The 24,292-nt window shown below is 40.5% G+C and overlaps 1 protein-coding gene across 6 annotated transcripts in view; it reads right to left on the reverse strand.

Moving 5' to 3' along the window:
• Positions 1 to 24,292, reverse strand: part of LOC133410403 (dedicator of cytokinesis protein 9-like) — a 79,121-nt gene that overhangs the window by 19,996 nt on the left and 34,833 nt on the right. For all 6 annotated transcript variants that reach the window (XM_061691550.1, XM_061691548.1, XM_061691546.1 and 3 more), the window contains exons 3-30: positions 20,254 to 20,343; positions 17,345 to 17,427; positions 16,446 to 16,515; positions 14,168 to 14,263; positions 13,519 to 13,653; positions 11,161 to 11,335; positions 10,660 to 10,712; positions 10,112 to 10,186; positions 9,888 to 10,028; positions 9,399 to 9,611; positions 9,197 to 9,319; positions 7,052 to 7,134; positions 6,654 to 6,776; positions 6,436 to 6,515; positions 6,156 to 6,343; positions 5,980 to 6,045; positions 5,808 to 5,900; positions 5,611 to 5,734; positions 5,409 to 5,527; positions 4,751 to 4,837; positions 4,534 to 4,623; positions 3,048 to 3,163; positions 2,898 to 2,967; positions 2,520 to 2,645; positions 2,360 to 2,431; positions 1,273 to 1,419; positions 1,088 to 1,171; positions 827 to 938 (exon numbers count right to left, since the gene is read on the reverse strand). In XM_061691550.1, coding sequence (XP_061547534.1) covers positions 827 to 938; positions 1,088 to 1,171; positions 1,273 to 1,419; positions 2,360 to 2,431; positions 2,520 to 2,645; positions 2,898 to 2,967; positions 3,048 to 3,163; positions 4,534 to 4,623; positions 4,751 to 4,837; positions 5,409 to 5,527; positions 5,611 to 5,734; positions 5,808 to 5,900; positions 5,980 to 6,045; positions 6,156 to 6,343; positions 6,436 to 6,515; positions 6,654 to 6,776; positions 7,052 to 7,134; positions 9,197 to 9,319; positions 9,399 to 9,611; positions 9,888 to 10,028; positions 10,112 to 10,186; positions 10,660 to 10,712; positions 11,161 to 11,335; positions 13,519 to 13,653; positions 14,168 to 14,263; positions 16,446 to 16,515; positions 17,345 to 17,427; positions 20,254 to 20,343 — 3,034 coding nt within the window. The remainder of the gene's footprint in view (positions 1 to 826; positions 939 to 1,087; positions 1,172 to 1,272; positions 1,420 to 2,359; positions 2,432 to 2,519; positions 2,646 to 2,897; positions 2,968 to 3,047; positions 3,164 to 4,533; positions 4,624 to 4,750; positions 4,838 to 5,408; positions 5,528 to 5,610; positions 5,735 to 5,807; positions 5,901 to 5,979; positions 6,046 to 6,155; positions 6,344 to 6,435; positions 6,516 to 6,653; positions 6,777 to 7,051; positions 7,135 to 9,196; positions 9,320 to 9,398; positions 9,612 to 9,887; positions 10,029 to 10,111; positions 10,187 to 10,659; positions 10,713 to 11,160; positions 11,336 to 13,518; positions 13,654 to 14,167; positions 14,264 to 16,445; positions 16,516 to 17,344; positions 17,428 to 20,253; positions 20,344 to 24,292) is intronic.

The following is a 24,292-nucleotide window of genomic DNA, read 5'->3' on the forward strand; positions in this document are numbered from 1 at the left end:
TAATGAAAAAACATTGTTGAGATTTATGTTTTTGTTGTGAGCTGCTTTTTAATTAACAGTGATGATTGCGTACAAACAGGTGTGTGATTGAGAAGGGGAATCTGGTCATAGCATCAGCAACAATTAAAACAATTTTAAATTGATTCAAATGTTTATATAGCTCTTTAAATATTGCATTTGTATACAGGTTAACATTTAAAGTAGTGTTTGATTTTCTAGGAATGGCTCACTGTAGTCACTGATGGTGTAGTGGTACACTCGCCTGACTTTGGTGCAGGCAGCGTGGGTTCAGTTCCCACTCAGTGATGGTGTGAATGTGAGTGCGAATGGTTGTCCGTGTCTATATGTGCCCTGTGACTGACTGGCGACCAGTTCAGGGTGTAGTCCGCCTTTCGCCCGGAGTCAGCTGGGATAGACACCAGCGTCCCGCCATCCTAACCAGGATAAGTGGTGTTGAAAATGGATGGATGGATGGATGGCTCATTGTACATTTTTGTTACATTCAACAGGGACTTGCTTCATTCAGTCATTCACTATTCAACTATACTAGATTGAATTCAGATTTTCAAAGGGATTTCGCTACATTCTGGGCTCAAGACAGAATGATCTGATTTAGATGTCCTGGCATGCAAGCAGCAAACCTTTCACCTACCTACTGGAGCATTGTATGACTCCACTGTATCTTAAAGAGATTATAAAGATACATGACAAAAGAAATGAGGAAAAACAGGAAGGCAAAGTCAGAAAATGCAACAACAAAAAAGATTCAATTGGCTTCACACAGGAAATTCATGAAGTCCAATTTCAACAATTTCAACTCACTTACCTTGATATCTCAGTATTCTCCCCTTTCCAAATGGCATGGGGAGGTTTAAGGGAACATAGTGCTCGTGGTTGCACACAACACGCAGGAACTCAAACTTGAACTCAAACAGCGTCTGTGTTTGAACAACAGTAAGCAAAACATGTAAGATAACTGTGAAAACCATGTGCAAGTAAGTGCATTCTCAATTATCCTGCCATAAAAACAAAAGCATTCTAAATAGGAATTACTCACATGTTAATTAATAATAATACAACAACATACCTTTGGATCTCCAGGCATAAAGCAGTTGATGTAGTTGTTGATTTGTTTAAATACAAAACCCCTGTCCATCAGGTTGAAACAGCGCTACAGGAAGTGATTTTGTCAATATTTACAAATGAGATGTAAAAATTGTGAGGAAAAATGTGTGGAACTCAAGTTAAAACGATATGCGCTGGTCAGCACACCTTGATGAAGACAGCCAGGCTGTGGTTGGCGTTCCTGGCTGCATCTAGATTGTCTTTGTATTTCTGGGTTATGTGAGGCATCATCATGTTGACCACAGTCTCAACAGTGTGATGGAAGGATGCTGAGAATCTCTGATTCCAGGACAGCTGATGGGCACAACCAGAATGTTGCTGAGTGAGACTCGTACTGTTGTACACATCCATTTTCCTCATTGAAATGAATTGAAATGCCATTAACCCCCACAAAAACAACAAAATTATTTTTTAATGCAGAAAAATACCACTGAAAAAAAAAAGGTATTAAAAGAGAATGTAAATAAATAAATTAGTCCTATAAAGTGTTATTACTGCATGCATTTCATTATTCGTGTGTTGGATGTGTGCTTTTTAGCGGTGTGTGGAGTCGGGTTGGCTGGTTATAGTTCAGTGTGAACGTCTTGGTCTCAGTGTGAGTTTTCTCATTTTGTAATTGTTTGTTTAACTGTTTGTCCCATTTAATAAATGGCTGAAAACGTATGGGCGACTGTAGCTCTCCTTGCACACATGCGAGGGCATTGATGTCTCCATTTTGTTTTCACTTAACTCGAGCGGTGGCATATCCGAAGCGTGCACGTAACTCAAATTTTAAAAAAGATTGAGAAATAGATGGCTAGTAAATTAAAAACCCATTAAGTCGGGGTACACGTAAGCCAAGGTACCACTCATATTAAATTTGACAAATATCAGTGATTATTAATTTCTCTCTCTCTCTCTGCCAAACTTTGTTCTATCATGAGAATGCTGTTTACAAACAGATGAAATATCCTATTGTAGAAGGCTCACTTGTGGACAACCGATTATGTCAGTGGAAAACAAACACATGGATGTGGTTGCTTTATGGGGTATGAACAACAGCAGCAAATTAAACTAAACATTGAGTAAGTGTTGAATAGATTTGCTGTTACTTTGACTGTGGTGCTGTGGCTATCCACAAGACTTGACATGTTGCTCGACTAAAAGCCAAGGGGATGAGCCGTCATGAAGGAGACGTAAGCACACACCTCTGAGTCAACTGCATCTTGTGTCCCATCCTTGTAGGCAAACTTACCTTCAATTTGCAACTCTCAATCAAATACTGAGCCATGGACTTGATTAAGGCTTCAAAGAAATACCAGGAGTACTGCAGGAAAGAGAAACAAGAAAGATGAAAACATAATTATAGACTGTGCAGCCACACAAATCTCTTTTTAAAAGTGCCACTATATCACCTTGAGGAGCTTGTTACAAGTGAGGAAGTCAGTGGAAGGCTTCAGGATGGCGGTCATGGCTTTAGCCAGCTCTTCGTGCACGGTTTGGGTGGGGGACGCTGTGTATGGCTCTGTCTTGAAAACAAACTGGAAAAACACAAACAATGATAACAATGAAGAAGAAGTCTCCAGAGGAAACACATGAGATAGATAGCTATATCGATAGATACATCTATCAATAGACATTTACCGAGAGATGTAGGTAGAGAGAGGTAGATAGGTATAGTGCTAGAGAGCTAGATAGATAGATAGATAGATAGATAGATAGCAATAGGTAGATAAAAAGATAAGACGGTGTGAGGGAAACTAAACCAATAAGCAATGTTATTTCTTTTTAACCTTCATATATGATCTCAGGTAGTGCTCCAATCCCTCCTCATGACACTGGGCTACAATGTGGATCATGACTCTATAAAAGCATCAAGAAAAGGTGTGAAGGTCTGATCAAGGGGTTCTTCTGTCCACAAGGTGTATGCCGAAGATACTCGCCTCGTGACGTTGACCGCCACGTCTTCTTGACTGGCACTGGTCAGCACTCGAAACAGCTGATTCAGTGTAGTGGGCAAGAACTTGATCATCACGTGACTCTCCATGGCGTGCAGACTCTAATAGGACAGCAGCACAGAGGGATGTTTGAGAAGTATCATTACAGCAACCATCCGTCTATTATCTATACTGATGATCCTCTGGAGGCGTCAGGAGGAGTGGTGTGACTGATCAACAATTTAGGGTCTTAGCTCAGTCAACTGGTATGTTTTTGGTCTCTATATATGAACATGCACAAAAAAAGACCACGATGTTATTAACATGAAGTGGGGAGGGGGGTCAGTGAACTGATTAGCATAGGAAGCGATATGAATATGATAATTGTCTTCAAAGGGCTGGCAATTAAGTGACCATAATATTAGGTACACCTGCAAAATGTAATAAGAACTAATGGACCACAAACTGTTCTCTTACAAAGATAAAAATGCTTCATTTTCTACCATTTTGTTCTTAATTTTTCTTTGGGTACTCCAGCTGGGAGTGTGAATAGTTGTTTGTCTATACTGTATGTGAACCTGATCCAGTGTGCACCCTGCCACTTGCCCAAAGTCAGCTTAGTTAGGCTTTAGCTCACCAGTGAACCTAACGAGAATAAGCCCTATAGAAAATGAATGAATGGCTGAGTAGTTTGTAGTGGTGTAGAAATGCAGTGTGTCATTCAAATCACATGAGCTGTTGCTATTATTTTGCCTCTCTCATCTCACACTCGTCTTGTCTTGGAGCTAATTAGTGCACTTAATGTTGTTGCCAGTGGAGGGAATCATGACCAGTTCAAAATAGCAGGCAGTGTTCACACAAAACCGTTGGGCTTCTTCTAGAAAGCAGAAAAAAATAAATAAAAAATCAGGAAAGCCTACTAGAACAGCTTTAATTTATTTCGGCTTAATCAAAGGCACATTAACATGAGTTTGAATGTTGTTGGTTAATTCTGAACACAGCCACATCTAAATTATGGGTGTGTACACTTGTGCAACCACATTTTCTCAGTTGTTTTTTAACACCCCCCCCCCCCCCCCCCCCCCCAGAAAGATTTTTAAAAAAGTTTTTTGACTTGTACAGGTCATAGAGGTCACAATAATAGCGATAGAAGTTTTGAAATGATTTTTCACATTTTCATATAGCTTATCACAAAAACTAACATTTAAACAAGAGTGTGTAGACTTTTTATAACCACTGCATTTCAAAACACAGTAGACACTAGGTTAAGAATCATCATGAGTCAAGTGTGTTTTGTCTGTGGTTGCATGATTGAAAGGTGATGCAAGGGGGAAAATATGTCATTTAATACAATTTAGAATTCCAGGAATAAGATGTCATCAAATTGAGACAACTCTGAGCCTGCATACATGTAATGCAATGGCCACGTAATTATAATTATTTCATAACTAACCTCCAAACAGAGAACATTTTAAAATACGTGTATACTAACCTTCAGGTATTTGACTAGTTCACCTCCTTGCGCCTGAGGTGACGATGTTATGCTCTGACAGTGATGAAAGAAATTGTGCAAATGTTGATCCTGAAACACAAAGAAGGCTTGTCAATTCACCGTGAGGTATACTGTAACAAAAGTACAAGTGGTGAAATCAGTACTCAATTCATATCAGTGGAATCCGTCACATTACTCACAGTAAAAGTAAACCAACCTGAGTGTAAATGGTGGACACGAGGTGAGTCGACACTTTAAATAAAGGTTTGCCTCCATCCACCCATTTCACTTCTGGACCCGAATGCTAAAAGTACAAAAAGAGATATTAACAATTACCTCATGTCATTTCATATACTCAAATGGGGTAAAAACCAGCAAACAAGCTTGAGGAAAACATGCACCTGAGATTTTAACCCCAGAACTGTCAGGCAATGAGTTAACTACTGCAAAAACCAACCACAATAATACACATTAATATAAATGCAATATGTCATTTTTTAATAAATAATAAATATCATTTATTTCTCACTTGGTATTAGTACTACTATAATATAGCTACAGTGACCAGGGCAAGACGATCCTTCCTTGATGATCACATCGTGTTGTTTCTGGTTCAATAAAAAAATAATACGGTACAGTGATGTAGAATAAGTGAAGCTTCAAAATATGTATTTATTGTTTATACACCAGGGGTCACAGTTTTTCCGTTGTGTGAAGGTCAAATACCAGGTGTGCGGGTGTGAGTCGCCAACTAATTTCTTCACGGATGTCCAGTTTAGTTGCAATCCGCAATGTCGTACATTTGGAGGCGGGCCTAAGGCGCGGGTCATGTAGTCTCTTTCGATTGTGCAGGTACGTGAACACTGAGCAGTTACCTTACTTGCACCTTCCTGGCAGCTGAGATATCCAGCGGGCAGATTGGCCGCCACAGGGATGTGACACTCGTTCATGATCACACGGCCGTCTTTCAGTAGCGGAAGCCAGGCGTAACCCACTGAGAGCGGATGCGGAATGTAAAGAAAGCAGCAATTTCACTGGGAACTTTGAATAGGCGAGGATTTGACGGGATTTGGCTACCTTGCGTTTCAACCTGCTCTCTCTTTTTAGTGCTGGCTTTGCTGTTGCTCTCACAGCTGACATGGTAGAGAGTGAAGAGCAGATGATGTTTCTCATGGAGTTGGGTTGGAAGCTCAATCTTAAACTGGGAGAGAAAAATTCACGCAAACATTCTGGCATGGACCGAATTTATGTATTTGTATTTACGTACTAATTACCTCATCGTAGAACTCGGGGTTCTGCTGATGATGTAATACTGCAGCAAAGGCATTTTTACTAAACAGAGGTCCTCCAGGCCGCCCGTAGATGCACTGTGGAATGATAGCAATCTCTGGTTAAAGCTTATGTTGGTTGGGAATGTCCTTTGTTTTTACACCGAGATCCATTTACCTTAAGTGGTAAAGCATCTTCATTATCTGAGTCCATGAACTCAATGCAGACAGCCAGGTTTCTAGCCTTTTGTTAGACACAATAAGTCACAAGGTTTACTACTAAGAATGTTGGAGTTAAGGGTATTTTAGAGGGTTAAAAAAAATGTTTTGCCCTCACAAGCACTCTTGTGATACCTTCGCAAAAGACTTCTGGCCGTCATACTTCAAGAATTTGGGGTAGACGTAGAGGTGATTATTGTAGATGGTGAAAGGTTGGGAACATTTGGCTATGTATGGCACAAACTCCTCCACCTCAAAGAAGATGGGGCTCTTCTCGCTCACATTAAACTGCTTCACAGGAATGTAGGATGAGGTAACACAATCTACAGAAGCAGGATGGACGGAAAGCACAAACAGTCAGCAGGAAACATGAGCCACATCTGATTTGACCAAGAAGTGACATTCGAGTGCTTACTGGTCAAGTCGGGGGCAACATTGTCGATGTTAATGTCAAGGTTTCCGAGGATTACAGGTAGCTTGGCCATCTTCTCTGGCCTGAAATGAAACAAAGTTACACATCTGCTAATTGATTGATGCATTTAACGACGTGAAGACACATTTTATTTTTGATATCAACTGGCAGTGTTCCAACTGATGTTTAAAACAACAAATGTAAAATAGTTTAATACAAACTTTCGGAAGTCAGCCAGCAGTTTGAGCATGTCGTCATTGGACAGCTTGTTGTTGTCCTGTCTGTACAAAGGTGAGAAGCGAGCACTTTTGTCAAGAGTCCCAGAAGCATCTTTGAACAACGGCCTGCAACAAAGACAATTTAAAGTCAGCACTGACAATTGACTATCAATCCCATTGTATCCACGGGTTCCTTTGGTGGGATACAATTACAAAAATTTGTTTTTCCCAAATATTTGTCAATACAGTGCATGTGAAGCCATTCATATTTTAATGGATGGGACTCTGTAACTGGGGGTGGGGGTGGGTGTAGTATAATACTGAATACATTATCCATAATGTGTTCATATAATTTAAGGTTAAAGTTTATACAGTTGCAAGTCAACTGAAAAATAAATTACCTTGCTGACCAAGCAAAAGGCATCCTGTACTGGCCCAAGCGGTTACATGCCAGCTTGGCATTTTTCAGGACTTTCTGAGCCACCTGTGGGGGTTAAACAAGAATACAGTGATTGTTAAAACACATTCTGCATAGAAAGTGCAAAAAGACACTGAAAAGTACATGACACACAATACATGTTTGAACATAGTTGCTGAAAATATGCAAAGACAGAGCTATTTAGTACTCAATTGTGGAAATTTTGTGTTTTTGCCTCAGCGACCAACAAAGCTGTGTTCCGCTTGGCCAGCCAGTACCAATCAGCTGCCTCTGGAATCCCACAGCCCAAAAAGGCCAAGGACTCGTTCTTCACCTTGACGGCATTCCTTACTGCTGGTGTCCACCAACGGGTTCGGGGATTGCCGCCATGACAACCTTAAGGCCACAGCTCCAGTTAGCTGCCTCAACAATGGAGGCACGGAACACGGTCCACTCGGACTCAATGTCCCCCGTCTCCCCCGGAAGGTGGGCAAAGTTCTGTCAGAGGTGGGAATTGAAGCTCCTGACAGGGAACTGTGCCAGACGTTCCCAACAGACCTTCACAAAATGTTTGGGTCTGCCAGGTCGGACCGGCATCTTCCCCCACCATCGGAGCCAAATCATCACCAGGTGGTGATGAGTTGACTTCTCTGTCTCTCTTTTCCCCCCCGAGTGTCCAAGACATGCGGCCGCAAGTCTAATGACATGACCACAAAGTCGATCATCAAACTCTGGCTTAGGGTGTCCTGGTGCCAAGTATGGACATGGTGTTCGTTATGTCCAATCCATGACGAGCACAGAAGTCCAATAACAGAACATCACTCGGGCTCTAGTTGGGGGGGCATTCCTCCCAATCACACCCTTCCAGGTCTCACTGTCATTGCTCACGTGAGCGTTGAAGTCCCCCAGCAGAACGAGCGAGTCCCCGGCACTCTCCAGCACCTCCTCCAAGGACTCCAAAAAGGGTGGGTACTCTGAACTGCTGTTTAGTGCATCGGCACAAACAACAGTCAGGACCCGTCCCTCCACCCAAAGGCAGAGGGAGGCTACCTGCTTGTGCACTGGGGTAAACCACAACGTACAGGCACCGACTCAGGGGGGCAATCAGTTTGCCCACACCTGCTCAGCGCCTCTCACCGTGGGAAACTCCAGTGGAAAATAGGCAAACCCTTCTCAAGAGCACTGGTACTGGAGCCCAAGCTGTGTGTGGAGGTGAGGCCGACTATATAAAGTCGGAACTTCTCAATCTTGCACACCAGCTCGTGCTCTTTCCCTGCCAGAGAGGTGACATTCCAAGTCCCTAGACTCCCTGCAGCCGGGGGTCGGACCGCCAAGGTTCCCGCCTTCAGCCGCCACCCAGCTCACTACGCACTCGACCCCCTTGGCCCTGCCCGCAGGTGGTGAGCTCATGGGAAGGGGGACACGTTGCCTCTTCGGACTGTACCCGGCCGGGCCTCGTGGGTGTAGGCCCGGCCACCAGACGCTCGCCTTCGAGACCCACCTCTAAGTGACCCATGTCCGGGAAAGGGAAACTTAGGTCCACTTATTTTTATCATCATAAGGGGTAATTTGAGCTGTGCTTTGTCTGGTCCCTCACCTAGGACCTGTTTGTCATGGGTGACCCGACCAGGGATGTGAAGCCCCAGACAATTTAGCTCCTAGGATCATCGCGACACACAAAACCCTACAGCATGATAAGGTGATGGCTCAGGGAGGGGTATTTGTTGATTAAGATATCAAATTCTAGTTCTTTACTCACATTACATTTTGTTTTAGCTGTTGGATGTAATGGTTGATTAATTTCCAAATTGCCCACTGGCTCAAATTTTTAAAAAGGGCAATTCAGTTTGAAATTTCTCATTCCTGTTTTAAATTGTAATCGGTCAAAAGATCACTGCAATTCAAACAGTCTTCATATAAGCACTTAATGATACTGAAAAGTCTCCTTATGACAGGTTGTGCAAGGAATTAGTGAACCCTGTCTACAACTATATAATATGGAAACACATTGTTCCATCACCCAAACAGGAGTGACAGTACAGCCAAGGTCAAGGCTGCCCGACACTTAAGTGAACATGTATGTGTAATTTAGACTAGTTTGATAAGGTCTTGGGTTCTCGGCCCATACCTTGGTGGAGTCAGAATTCTTCATGTAAGGCTCGGCACAGTGATTGATTCCTCCCTGCAGCACCTTCTCAATGCGAGCCACCAGGAAGATATCCGGGTGGGGACATGTTACAGAGAACACTCCCTACCGATTAGAGTTTCAATTAGTCAACTCAAATAGCAACTAAAGATGTTTTCAGACTTTTTAAAAACATTTTTTTAACCTGTCGAGGATAGCGGATGACTGTGTCTGGCACTCTGTGGATCAATCGTGGACCTTCAGGGATAATTTCTCCTCCCCCATTTATATACTGTCTCTCAAAATTGGGCATCATGCCCCTGACAGATGGGTGGTTGAGGTCCACGTGGAAGTCAGACGAGATCTTCCTTCCATTTTGGATGTCGAACAGTGAAAGGGTCACGTAGAATGGCTCCACCTAAACACGGAAGTAAAAATCTAGCTGTAATTTTGTGATAAACTACACAAACACATGCTTGTGTCTCACTGGAGAAAAAGCAAAATGAGATCTTGACGGACAGTTTCTAACGAAGGAGACAGTCGAAATTGGTAGCCGGTAAAATTTTCTGGTTGCAATGTCAATAGTATCTCAGCAGCAAACCAGTAAGCAAAGACCATCCACCTGTCTTACGTATTTAGTCGTGCAGATAATTATATTTCTGGGACTTGTGGTCTACTGCGAAAGGAAACTCACGTTTGTTGTTGGTCCCTCCTCATTCTCAGCCACACAGCTTTGCAGATTAAAAGAGAGGTCATTGCAGTTAATGAGCATGCGCTTGCCAAACTTCTCTTCAAACTGCTTGACATCTGGTTCTATTCCTGAGAAATCCAGTTTCTAAAGAGTAGAACAGAAGCAGCCCAATTTACAAACACTGCATTTGCACTGTTGCATGTATCAAAATAATTGGACATAATTACCTGTGTATCAGGGTCAAGGGTGAAAAGCTTCAATCTTGTTTCGTTTCTCATCCTTGACTCTATATCTCTTGTGCTCTGAGGGGGAAAAAAGATTGATTTAAAAGGACAAAGTGTCAGCATTTCTAGACAACAGGCACACCCTCACTGCAGACATTTTCAGTCAGGTGGTTTAATCATTAGTAAATTTTTGGGCCACATCTGGAAATTGGATATTTACGTTTTACAGTTTCAGGTGGTGCAAATGGTTATGGTGCAGCAAAAGCCTGAAACTGTAAAGCTGTTTTCCAGCTAAGTTCCCACCAACTACCATTGAAAAATTGACTATTTTATAATCTTCTGGCACTTGGCATCACAGCACAAATGGCAGAGAATTTTACTTTGGCATAATAAAGTTAAAGGCCCATGACAAGAGGTCTGCGTTAAATTTACGATTACACTAAATTGTAAACAAGCTCCTGAAGCTAAATTTAAGAAATACCGTTCTTCTTATTAAGATTTTAATCGGGCATATTTCTGTGGTGAGGTGCTTGGGAAAGTAGCTACGGTACCTGAAAACTGTCCATACTGCCAGAAGAACTGTCCGATTTTCCAAGATCATCATCTAGGAAAAAATTCAATAAATCACTGAAAGTCAGACGTGTGGAAGATATTTTGGCCCACTTTCCTAGAATCCCCCACAAATTCGTTTACTTGTGTGTTAAGAAAACAGTGACAAAGATATACAGTGGGTAGATAAGAAAAGGACGGTGGTGTAATTTGTAGATGGGTGTTTGGGAGGTTAGTTTAAAAAGCTTTGAACATATGAAAATAAATCTCTAACTGCTTTAAAAAAATTATGGCTAAAACTTTTGTATTTCAAGCATGTCTTTTAAAAGATTCCTTTTGACCTACAACTGAAAATGGTCTCTAGTTTTTTTTTTGTTTCTTTGTGTAAAACTGGTAGTAGACGGTATGGTAATACAACATTTTATAGGACATTTATACGACAACACCAGAAGGAGGACAAAAAAAGGACAGATATAAATGGATAGACAGATGAGCATGCCGACCATCATGGCTGTCTCCATTCCTCTTGTCCTGCATCGCGATCTCAAAGCTGCTGTGTAAGATCTTGTTGAGTGTGTTGATCCAATCTTCCATCTCCCCTTCACTGTCTGCAGCCAGCAGGTAGGCGCTCTTATCTTGCATCTTCAGCTCAAAAGCAAACCTCCGAACCTTGTTATTCTACAGCATGGCGTGAGATTTGACAAAATCATGAATTTATGTTTTGGGAAGGACAGACGGACAGCTTTGCAGTACAAAAAAAAAAAGTCAGAGCAAAGATTGAAAAATAATATTTTCTAGCACCTTTTCTAAACAACAGATTTTGTTAATTTATAATGTAATATTAGATATCAAGATGTGACCATGACCTTTATACTCCATAACTAGAAAACATTTGATTCTAATAGATCGTGACCTTATCAAACAGCATTTTGCTTCACTTTAATGCTCACGTCATCATTAATGCCAAGCAACAAAAATCAACAGAAACACTAAGAGTTTTTAAATCAAACACTCCCTGGACTGAACTAGTCAACTAAGTCTGCACGAACCATCTATAGCATGTGAGTCACTTTTTGGAAAGAGGGGTGACCCAGATGTAAGCTGTCACAGAAATCAGATGGGCAGGGCGATTTAAGAATGGAAGACTTTTTCCATCTACATCTCAATGTGACACTGGAGGAGGGATGTCACCGTCTCTGCAGGGATTCGGAAACAAAACTGCTGACTGACTGGTCTGCAGTTCGTGAACCGCGCAACGTAAGATAGACAAAAATACAACGAATTGCTATGAGGCTTCCGTGGATTGTTGTGTTTTGGACTGCAGTGCAGTGGTTGTAACGTGTTATGATAACAGAAAGGCAGTGATAGCAGAGGTGAGGGTGGTTGGATATTATCTCCAGGCTTGCTTGCTGAATAAACACAGGGAGGAGTGTTTAGTAGAGAAATAAAAGCGGGGCTTTCATAAACTGACTTAATGATCTGATAGAGCAGCTAGAAGGCTATGACTCCACTTCTCAGCGTTATTAGAACTCTTTCTTTAAACAGTGGATTCAGTTATTGATGTGGTTTAATATAAATATGTATATAAGTGTATTGGCCTCTTAAAGTGCAGAAGCAGCTTGAGCCTCAGCATGATGTCACTCCAAATGCCATTGCGGCTACATAGTTAAACATGTGCAGGTTCATACTCAGACCACTGCTTGCTGACTGTATATCATATTATCAACGTTACCGCAGCAGTTTAGAAAACACTGGTGGGCCTGTGGTGATTATTGACTATATCGGAGGTAAACATGGTAGAATAATGGGGTTGTGAGGTCAGACGCCGTTGATGTTGGACCTGAGAGAGGGCTTGGCTGATTGATGGAGTTAAGGTCTCAAGTTGTTCTTCACGATGCAGACTCATCCAAGCATGTCTATATCGACCTTGCATTGAGCAGTAGGGCAAAGCATATGCTTAGAATGGATAATCCCCTTACTGACAGCCATTTTAGAGCATTTCAGAATCAGAATCAGAATCATCTTTATTTGCCAAGTATGTCCAAAACACACAAGGAATTTTGACTGATCTTTCAAGACTCACAGAATATAGTGTTCTGTGACAATATAAACACCTACCAAAAGAAAGAGAATATTCTCTTCTTTCACCAGGAAAAAAAGTGTCTCTAGCTTTTTTTATTCTTTAGCAATCAGTGGTTTACAAACCTGAATTTCACAGTAAATCTAAGAAACAGACCTTCTTCCACGCTTACCTGTTGAAAACCATACTAAGGCTCAGGTAACAAATGCACAGCCTGCCACTGTGTGAACTTTTCTGAACTTGAAGGTAAATTCTTACAATCAACAGCATTCATAAACAAAATATTCATTTAAAAAAAGCGCAGCCTCCCCCACTCCTTCCCAGGCCCAACACCTGACCTTCCATCATCATGTGTTCCCCAGTAGACATCGATAGAGCAAATTGGGTCAGAGTGGGCCCAGTTTATCTTCTGAGATGACATACGATAATACACACAGCAAGTCTCCGCCTTCATTCAGATGTGAACATGTGGCAATGATTGTAAGGACGTGAGACTTCACCATTCACCTTGTTTTATCAGCTGACAGTCGGCAGTAAAGTGGAGTAAAAGTTTGTCCAGATTCTACTCAGGTTTCTGCGCACAAATTAACAGCAAAGAGAATTGCGGTGGCAGCACATCAGTGTTTGCGCAATTAGGTTTGGAGTTATTTCCTGCAAACTGGAGGATACATCAGTAGTGACAATCTTTTACTTCTGGTAAATTGTATTTTAATCCTGCGCTGCCTCGGTTCAGGGTCACTGTGGTTTGACAGCTCAAAACAGTCTTATAACTAAGGCTTACCTGAACAACGCCCATGCAGGAGTCCAAGAAAATGGTTCCTTTGGGCTCTTTAGAGATCTTCTCGTCCTTGTAGAAGTTTAAATTGTAAGAGCCGTCTCCCAACTGTGTCAGATGGAAATATCTTCTCTTGAACGACTAATGTGATAAGAAAAGAGACTTGTGTTTAGCTATGACATTCATTGTGTTCATTGTTCTTCAAATAGTGTGCACCTTAGCTATAAAATCCAGTTCACAATCATAAAAAGATGCATCTCTGAGCCAAGTGCTAGCAATGCGTTAGCATTAAGACAGACTGAAAGGCTGAGCTATGTGATTATTTTAAAGATACAAGGCGTAATTGTCTTTGTTTGTTTAGTTTGACAGTAACTTTCAAATGTGAGTGGCAATAAACAGCTAGAAGCCTTTTCTTTGAACAACTGTTCACTATTTGTCAAAGTGCTGCGGACTGTGAAGTGAGTTGAGTTCACTGCCACCATACAGCGCTCGTATCTCAAGTCTGTGCTCACAAGTGCAAGTAAAAAAATCCGGCGAATGACGGCTCGTATCGCAAGGCACCACTGTACTTTCCTCATGAGCTAGGCTCATGGCCTTTTGGCACCGATCCACTCAACACAAAGCTTTTGAAAATACAGTTTTATCCCCTTCTTACCCTCATGGTAACACTGATAGCACTGTTCATGTTGCCTTTATAGAGCCAACCATGTTTGGTGATCCCATCCTTTTGAGATCCAAGTGAGGCTGTATCCTGCAGGTAACAACAAGTCAGATAAACATCAGATCAACATGACTAACCCCTCAACCCTTCTAAAATGCTCTGTAATAAATACTGAAAGGGAAAAAGTAGAGTCAGGAATGGATCACCTGTTATCTGTTTGAACATAGCCCAAATGACTGGTACTACAGGCAAAATAATGAAGGCTAAACAATAGTATAGTATGAGGACATTATATCACGGATGCTAATAAGCCAGTCTGCCAAAGAACTGCTTCACTGTGCAGAAACCCTGTGATCTCTGGCTTTGAGACGGCACAGAGTCCAATGTGGTGTGGGTCTGACTCTGTCCAAATAAGCAGGCAGGAGAACATGAAACAAACTTTGCATGTTAGCCCAAATAAATAGTGAGATCTTGATCGTGATTCAGCTCAGGTTATTTGCACATTTCAGAGGTGGGGCAGTAGGAAACTATGACCTTTGCCAGAAGACATTTCAAAAGTTACATCAGTGATGAAGATCTTTAGGAATACAGTAAACCAACAGGGGAAGGAATGAGGTGGGGGAAGGGAGGACGATCTCCACAGTCAGTCCTGGTTTAGATCATCCTTGCATTGATATTACGCCTCAGTAACTTTAGAAGTGAGAAACTGTTTTTCCGACACTTGGAGGTACTTCAAAGCTTGAACGACCTTTCAAGATGCTGACGTTCTGGTCCAACATCACCTCCTCTTTCTCCCTTTTTTCCCTCAGGCTCATGGCACAGAAAAAAAAGTATTTTAAAATGCTGGCATGATATTTCTAATGGTCCTAATGGAGAAATCCACAAGCCATCTGGAAGAGTTCACGGTCTGATTGTCCTCGTCAGTGTCTAGACAACACCCGAGAGGCAAACAAATCAGTGGGTTCATTTCCTTTGACGTGAATTAGCTCCTAAAAAAAAAGGTGGGGAAATGGCAGGAGCTTTCTTTTCACTTGGGGTGTTGACCCCAAGTGAAAAGAAAGGTGGTCTATTTGGGGGGTTTTATGGTAAGATTTCCACCCATTAATTTTCTATAGAGCAACCTCATTATGGTCCCGGATGAGCTGAAACCTATCCCATCTGACTTTGGGAGAGAGGCGGGGTACACCCTGAACTCAGTGGACTGGCTGCTGGCCAACCTTCAATTAACCTAACAGACATATTTTTTGGGAAATGTGGGAAGAGGTGGGGTACCCACAGAAAACCCACGCAAGCACGGGGGAATGTGGAAACCCCACTCAAAAAGGCAGGAGCTGAGATTTGAACCCATAACCTTGTAACTGTAATTCAGATGTGCTAATCACTCGGCCCATGGTAGATTTAAATTGCCTAAATGCTGTCATGTCTTATTGAGTGTCAGTGACAGATGTTTAGCAGAAAAGGAAAAAGACTAATCAAACAAACAGGTATATGAATGTAGCAAAAGACCATCTACTTTCCTATTGGATGCGTACTTTCAAGGCACACACTATTACTATAGGTGTGTCATATCATTTGAGCTCCTGCCATGTCCCCGCCTTGTTTTTAGTCATGTCTATCCATCCATTTTATATATGTTTTCCTCATTAGTGTAAACTAGAGCCTATCCCTGCTGACTTTGTGCAAGAAGCGGTGTACTGTATACCTTTGACTGGTCACCGGCTGAATATGGAATGGAATTAATATATTTTCAGGAGAATAAAGAAGGAAAACATCCACAATGTTATGAAAAAAAAAAAGTAGGCTAATCTCCAGATGTATGTGGTCAGTAATATCTTAAGAACCCCCCGCCCCCCACCCCGAACAATGCTTTCCAAAATATGTTGAGTCCTGGTGCAACACTACCACAAACACGCCAGACTATATTTTGCAACAAAACACTATATTTTGCTGTAATTACAAAGAAGTTAGTGTTGGGGAAATGCAACCTATTATCGTCTGGAAATTCCTTCAGAGAGGAAAAACAGGAATGGATTATTTCCATTTCCATTTCCATTATTCGTTAGGGGAAAATATTGGGAGGTCAACCAGCATGCTGGATTGTGTCTGTCTTGATTTCTAAGCGATAGTAACATTGTCTATTAAAACAGTGACACCTGAATAGAAATGCACAAATAAATTAACTTCTGCCATAAACATAGGTATGTTTTTCAAGTGCAATTCAAATGATCAATTTAGTAAAAAATAAATAAATAAAACAATTACAGAAACTCACTTCGTCTTTGTCAACGTCCTCATCCACTTCAAAGACATGGACTGCCAGTTTGTCAGGCCTGGAAACTTTGCTGTAAATTGTGAAGTATTATAAATACATATACACCAAGACAAACCTAGGTGAAATTCTGAACAATGTAACTAAAATAGGATTGTGATTTTAAATACATAGTGGTGGCCATTTGTTGTTTTATGTGTTGAGCTAATGACTCCATAAATTATTTGGATGCTGTGCAGCTGCCGAAAAGCAGTTATAAGAAAGCAGCCCACTCTGGGAAATGCATTTCGAGCTAAGATTATTCATGGCAACATGCCAGGGTGTATTCTGTCCACGAGAGTAAACAAAAAGAAAAAAGAAAAGTACTACAGAGAATCACTTGATGAGGATTTCATGTGAAGTTTTTAACGGGAAACCCACGTCACAGTGCATTGTTTTAACTTCCTGACTATCTGCGCAGCGTCAAGCATTTGGCAACAGCGGACATGCGAAGGTCATCAACAATGCATTCAATAAATATGAATGTAAGAGTGATACTCTTAAGGGAAGAGGCAGGCTAGTGACACAATATCCCGACAATGAGGGTGGTTTCCACTCAGTCAGAAATTATCCAGAGTATCATTAAAAAGAAACCAGTCTTTGCTGGAGGGAAATGGGAATTATTTGTGTGGGGTGTTTCCTTTAAATTATTCAACTACAATATTGTGACACCCCCCCCCCCCCCCCCCCCCCTTTACCCCACCACTCCGCCCGAACCCATCTTGAGCAGGTTAACAGTGTCTTATTTTAAAATATGCATTTGTATGATATGAAGCAGCTGTTCTTACACATCTTTCTTAAGAATGTCATCTCTACCATTTTGCTGCCATCAATAAAGCATGCTGAAGTTTGTAAGGACTTACTTTGGAAGCTGGCGGAAGTCTCCCGAATAAGCTTCATACTTGTAGTTGACAACATGCCAGTCTGTCTTGTAGGTCTTAATGCACTGAGAGGACATAGTGAAAGCTGATTAAAAACCACTAATAATACAGTATAATGTGTTTAAAACACACAGCGTACATACTGTAATTATAGGTTTGAAAAAGCAACTGCAAGCTAAAGTTGCAATCATAGTAATGAATGAGATGGAGTGAAATCAGATAAACCCTGTAAGTCTTCTACAGTATGAAATATATATATTTTTTAATCCAAACAGGGGTGACAGCATTTTAAAAAATCCGAATTAAAACAAATTATAAACCAATAGAAATTGAGAAATCTATTTTAGCAATCATCTGTCAGAGAAAATCCACAGAATTGTACTAACAAAGATTGAACAATAAGATGGAAAGACATTGCTATTATCAATACCAAAATCAATAAATATATTGTATGATAAACAAATGAATCTGAGAATTTATAATGTTTGAAAGGTGACATGATGACTTTTTCACTTTGGTACATCTTGTCGTTGTCGGGCGGAAACCTTGGATGTCCAAATATGGTCAATTTAATATTTTTTCCACAAATCGATAACATTGGTCTGTCCCCAAGTTGTCTGCTATTTTTATGCATTATTAACCATTTGTAATTGTTGAAAATAGCTGTGAACAAGTCTACTAATTAGTCTATTAACGCGTCTACTAAAACGCTCTTGAATGCTCAACTGTCTGAGATGGGCTGTAAAACACTGTCTCTTCCCTCACTCTGCTGGAGCCGTGCAATGTTATGTCACCTCAAGATTGAAAATCTGGATGCGCAGACTTCGTTGTGGATGGCTGTTGCTGGCGACGTGTTCAACCATTGGCATTAATGACATTGTAAAAAATTAGCATTTTCTGTGCATATTAAATTAGCGATTGAACATGATTTTTGGAGTGGTGTTGTGTTGATGTTGGTGAGCAAGAGTATATGATACCAATATAAGGTGTAATACCAACTTGAACGATGTTTTGTTTGGTAACTCAAGCAAGACATTGATTCCCTGAAAAGTAGTGATTTTGGATATGTGAGCATTATGGTTCTTGTTTTCACATTGGAAACAATACTAAGTTGTTATCTGTTATGATGTTCTGATATTGAATACAACAATGACAAGGGAATTATGATTACCATTCCAATTCCGGTATTCTTGGTTTGTTGAGATAAGTGCTTACCATAGGTTAAAGCGTACCTACATAATCCGATATTTGCCATTTCAGAATGGCCTTATAGTCAAGGTGAAAGGGCCAAAAATGAATACTAATCACAACGCGACACAAAGCTAAAAGCAATGCATGAATGAGAAACAAGAAAAAGTAATGAGCATTCTCTTTGTTTCCACCTCGGTCTGACATCCCCCAGCTCAAGCCTAGTGGGAGTGCGTTCTCTCCCTTTCTTGGAAAAAGACATCTGTTCACGGACAAAGTCAAAGATAGGAGCCGCTCACTGATGTTTTTTCAACAGATATTTTACAATATCGGATGAAGTGCAACCTAATCCAGGGAGCAGTCGGAAACACAAACAGGCTTGTGCTGATCTGATCTTTACAGCTGCCCTGACTGTGTCAAGCAACACCTAACTGGGAGATTTGAGGCATTACACAAGGCTCCCTTAACAGTGACCATTGCCCTGAAAGCTGATGGTACCTAATAGTTCTTGGAGTCAGAGCTATGTGGTAAACCCTCAGCAGCATTTGCTTACAGAACTTTATTTAGCTATCTTCTATCTTCTTTGTGGGCTGTTTTTAATGTAACCAATCTATCTTCTTTGTGGTCTGTTTGTATAGTTACTATAGGTAGTTATTTTACATACCGGTAATCATTATATATTGATGATAGTCCATTTGAATTGATTCTCATGAGAGTTTGTGATCTCATCCAACGCATCACACATTTTGCTAATGTGTGGTGCTAAAAATTATTTATTGTGAAATACACCCCGATAGTATTATATAAATATAAAGTCAACTAATCTAACCCGAGGAAACAGTTATTGAAACACTACATATTTCAAGCTGAATAACAAAAGCCCTGAACCTGGCTTAGCTTAGCATTACGTTCCTTAGCGCACACTGATGTTAGCATGCTAGCAATCTCTTAAAACTCTCCAAAGACAAATAAACTCGAGATTATCAAAGATATACAACTTTAATGACAAGTGTTTAATTAGCTAATAAAATGATTAAGCTGCTGCAGCTTTAAAACTAGCAATAAGCTTTAGCCACGTTTTTGGTGCAAGCAAGTGGTGAACTCTATCCAACCTCATTCGCAAAACGTCCTCTGCCATCTTACGAAGCATTTCAACCAATTAAAAAGAGACATGTTCAAGACTCCCTGGCAGAACTCTAAACAACGACAGTTAGAGAAGTACCACACATTTGAACGTCTGGGTATTAATTTCCTGTTATCGCCCCTCCACACAGAAACAACTACAAAGATCCAACATAAATAGTTTGGTTAGCAGCATAATGATCTGTAATGAGTTCAGTCATTCATGCAGCAGGCGAGAGAGTCAGCTATATTTCACGTGGAACAAACAATCTTCCTCACGTTCTCTGACATGCTACATGCGTTACTCCTAATTCAAGTAACAAATTAGGTAGTGACTCACATTACTGTCCCTCTTTGAAAAGTGATTACATTTCATGACTGGATCACAGCCTTATGGCGCAGATTTTTCATGTATCTGTTTAATTGTCCAGTTCTACAATTAGTCGGGCCTTACTAGTGTCATTAACCATACAGAGCTGTAGTTTGACATTTTACTGCCTGAACTGTACTCACTGTGATGGTTTCACAATTATTATTTACAGTATATTGCATTTTAAGAGTAAACTAAACTACACGTGTACCTCTTGGACAAACAGACTCTGAGCCTCCCTCTCTGCATTGTCAGGCACTGTAGGGTAGAGGCTCCTTCCTTGCCGCCTCAAAGTCAAAATCTGCAATATAGAGATTGAGATTTGGTCAACAAAGATATTTTAAGTCTCAATGCCACCCCTCCTGATGTGATACAGAAGATCATGCATCAAAACATGATCACCATAATAAAAGTGAAATGAAATGAAGAGGCCAAGTGGACAGAATGTAGACCCCCCAAATGTCTTTTTCCATATTTTAGCACACACGCTGAATCTGGCTCCTTGCTCCTGCTGTACAGATGGTCGCCTAGTAATCAGCATCTCAGCACCTTTAATGCCTCCTTAAAAGTATTTCGCTCATGGCCAACAAGCTCCCTGCACTGTGGCCAAACGGCATTTCCATGTTCCAACATAATTGTTATATTTTGTATGCGGACAGAAACCCCCTGGTTTTAATTAGATATACGTATTTATTCTACATTAACAAAATTAGTCTTTGGTCATTTCAAAATACATGTGATCACTATATGACACTGTATACAGTATATGATCAGACCAACATATAAGGCGGCAATGCTGTGATAGTATGTGACATTCTGTGTGTCGTTTCAGATTCACACCAATGATTATTTTCCTCGGGTCTTTGCGGGAGAATTAATTCTGTACACAAGTCTTTAAATCACTGTGTAACTAACTGATTCGACCCCACTAAATCCATGTGATCGTGGGGGGAAATATAAATACGAGCTTTAAGTGAGAGAAGTTAATCTGGGAGCAAGTCGAATGTGTTGTTTTTATCCAAGTGGGCTGTGAGAGTGAAGTTTTTGCTGTGTCAGTGGGGGATTCAGACATAATTATGCAAGATCTTTTCTTAATAGAAAGTAATACCTAGTCTAAATATCTGGTTTACAGTCTAAGTACTAGTGCAACGGTAAAACCGGATGAACTTTTTCTATGACAAAATTAATACATTTGGGTTAAAGCTAATTTATAACACATGACAATATAATAATCACCAAAGTGTCATAGATAACCCCAAAGCAAAAATGTTTTGGAACAATAAGCCCAACCAGTTTTGACAAACACCACAATGTGTTTGTATGTGTGAACTTGGGAGTGTTAATATATGCAAATATGCAAAATCAGCAAGTTTGACAATGAAATCATGGACATTATTGGATTCAAAAAGAAAAACAGTATAAAGCACAAACCAGAGAACCAACATTGAAATTATGTTTTTTAAAATTAATATTTTATTTTACTCTTCCTGATGCAGGTGAGGCTTTGCCTCCCCTGCCTCCCTTGGTTGCACATCCCTGGTCAGAATGCGCCATAATCACTAACCTATGCTTATGCAGTAGTAAAGTCATAATTGCAATAATATATGCATGGAAAACACGTCTACACCATAAATGTACAGTAAAACATGAAAAACAGTCAGTACAATGGTAACTAAGCCAGCCTTCTTCTGCGGCAACAAATTCTCCCAAAAAGTTTATAGCCTCGAAATACATGCAACATGGGAACATACGTGCTTGTGAATGTGTATGCGTTTCCAGATAAATGCCACGTACCCTTTGCCAGATGCTTTGAGGTCTGCACTTTGCACAAGCTGTTTTAAGGGGAAGGGGATCAAAAAGCTTTTGGATTAGAGGAAACTATCAGTGAAAGTCTCATGAGTCAGGGGAGGGTAGAGAAAAAGGTAGCAACGCCCAAATGACGCTTTGTTTTTGTTGCCATAAAACCCTATAAAACTGCTGGATTCTGATGGATGGACTTGAACACACTTCAAACTGAATAAGGGAAAAAGGCTGATAATCTTGGACAAATACCTTCAGACTCATCGAGTGTGTGTGCAGAAACCAGCACAACAGTGCAGTATGCCAACATTTTCTAAATACAAAACAGATGGCGAGAGTACAAACATTGTATCACAGAAGAACGGCACCAACATATGACTTTTGAGATAAAATAGAGATATCAGTAGAAGTTTTTTTAATGAGGAATAGACAAACACTGGACTTTATACAATAATAACTCACCAACAGAGTTCTTTCCGCTTGTATTGGCTTTCTCTTCACCACCAACCAGCATTTTTTTTTTTTTTAAAACCAAACCTTGATGAAGTGCAAATACAACCCTAATTCCAATGAAGTTGGGACGTTGTGTTAAACATAAATAAAAAAAAGAATAAAATTATTTGGAAATCATGTTTGACCTATATTTAATTGAATACAATACAAAGACAATAAATATATTGTCAAACTGACTTCAAACTGATAAACTTTATTGTTTTTAGCAAATAATCATTAACTTAGAATTTTATGGCTGCAACACGTTCCAAAAACGCTGGGACAGGGTCATGTTTACCACTGTGTTACATCACCTTTTCGTTTAACAACATTCAATAAATGTTTGGGAACTGAGGACACTAATTGTTGAAGCTTTGTAGGTGGAATTCTTTCCAATTCTTGCTTGATGTACCGCTTCAGCTGTTCAACAGTCCGGGGTCTCCGTTGTCGTATTTTCCGCTTCATAAGGCGCCACACATTTTCAATGGGGGACAGGTCTGGACTGCAGGGAGGCCAGTCTCGTACCCGCACTCTTTTACTATGAAGCCACGCTGTTGTAACACGTGCAGAATGTGGTTTGGCGTTGTCTTGCTGAAATATGCAGGGGCGTCCATGAAAAAGAAGTTGCTTGGATGGAAGAATGTTTGTCCAAAACCTGTACGTACCTTTCAGCATTAATGGTGCCTTCATCATTGTATTCTGTTTTTATTTATGTTTAACACAATGTCCCAACTTCATTGGAATTGGGGTTGTATATACTGCCTGCTGAAAGGTTGCTAAAACTTTACTTTAACAGCAGTCTATAGAGGCAGAAGCAGATGCCATATTCAATCACTGGGCTTCTAGTGTTTCCTCCCCCCCAAAGTCAGAATCACCTGTCAGGCTCTGATAATGTACCACTTGTGTGTAGCACTACTATGATTCCTTCACAGCAGGCTCAAACATGATACATGAAAAGATAAAGACAAGGCTGCACTACAGTCACTGGGAGTCTAGCTGCCAGGCCTGTGGAGACGAAAAAAGTGTCTGCAACATTCACATTGATTTTAAGTATAGTGGTGCTTTGGGATACGGGTGACTCGACTTAAGAGTTCGTCGAGATAAAAGCCATTGTTCAGATGATTATTTTGCTTTGACCTGTGAGCATAATACAAATGAAATACAAGCGCTTTATGGTGGCAGTGAACTCAGCTCAACTCACTTTACAACATGCAGCAGTGTGGCGAATACAGTAGAACAATTCTTCAGAAATAGGCCTTATGCTGTTTAATGCCACTTCTACAGTAGTTTAGGTTTACTGTCAAACTAAACAAAATAAAACCCATTACAATTTATGCATTTAAAATAACCACATAACTTGAATAAACTCTTATCTCAAGGCACCACTCATTGTAGCTGGGCTGACAAGTTTAATTCGTTCTGTGACTGGGCTTATTGTTGACTCTCAAATTGTGAGTGAGATATGGGATGCTGGGCGGCTGTTGTGATAAGTTTTGAAATTTAGGCAATTGAAACAATGATGGATGGAAGTGGAGAATACCAACGACAGGTGTGTGTTACTTTGTAAACAGGCGCTTGCATTATATACGAGAATCCTCCATTTAATTGTTTTTTTAAGGAGTTAGTAGTGTCCTGATTTTTAAACAATACACCAACACCAAACTGCCATTCGTTCAAGGTCAGCCAGCTGACTCTCAAAAGTGAAGCCTCTGCTACTGAGAAAGCCTCCCTTTAGAACTCATTGTGATTAAACTGACAAATGTATTTGCACACTCAGTCTTTTATACACTGTGACTACACCATCGTAAAAAAAGTGTAAGAGTCATGGCCAGTGACAAAAAGATGTCCTTTTCTTTTAGAGGACAGCTGTGAAAACAAAATTCATACTCCACCATTTATACATCTGATAAGGTTCCTTCGCAAGGACATACAGTCTTTGAGCACTATTAGTATGCTCA

The sequence above is a fragment of the Phycodurus eques genome, chromosome 12 (genome assembly GCF_024500275.1).
Source record: "Phycodurus eques isolate BA_2022a chromosome 12, UOR_Pequ_1.1, whole genome shotgun sequence".
NCBI classification, from domain to species: domain Eukaryota; kingdom Metazoa; phylum Chordata; class Actinopteri; order Syngnathiformes; family Syngnathidae; genus Phycodurus; species Phycodurus eques.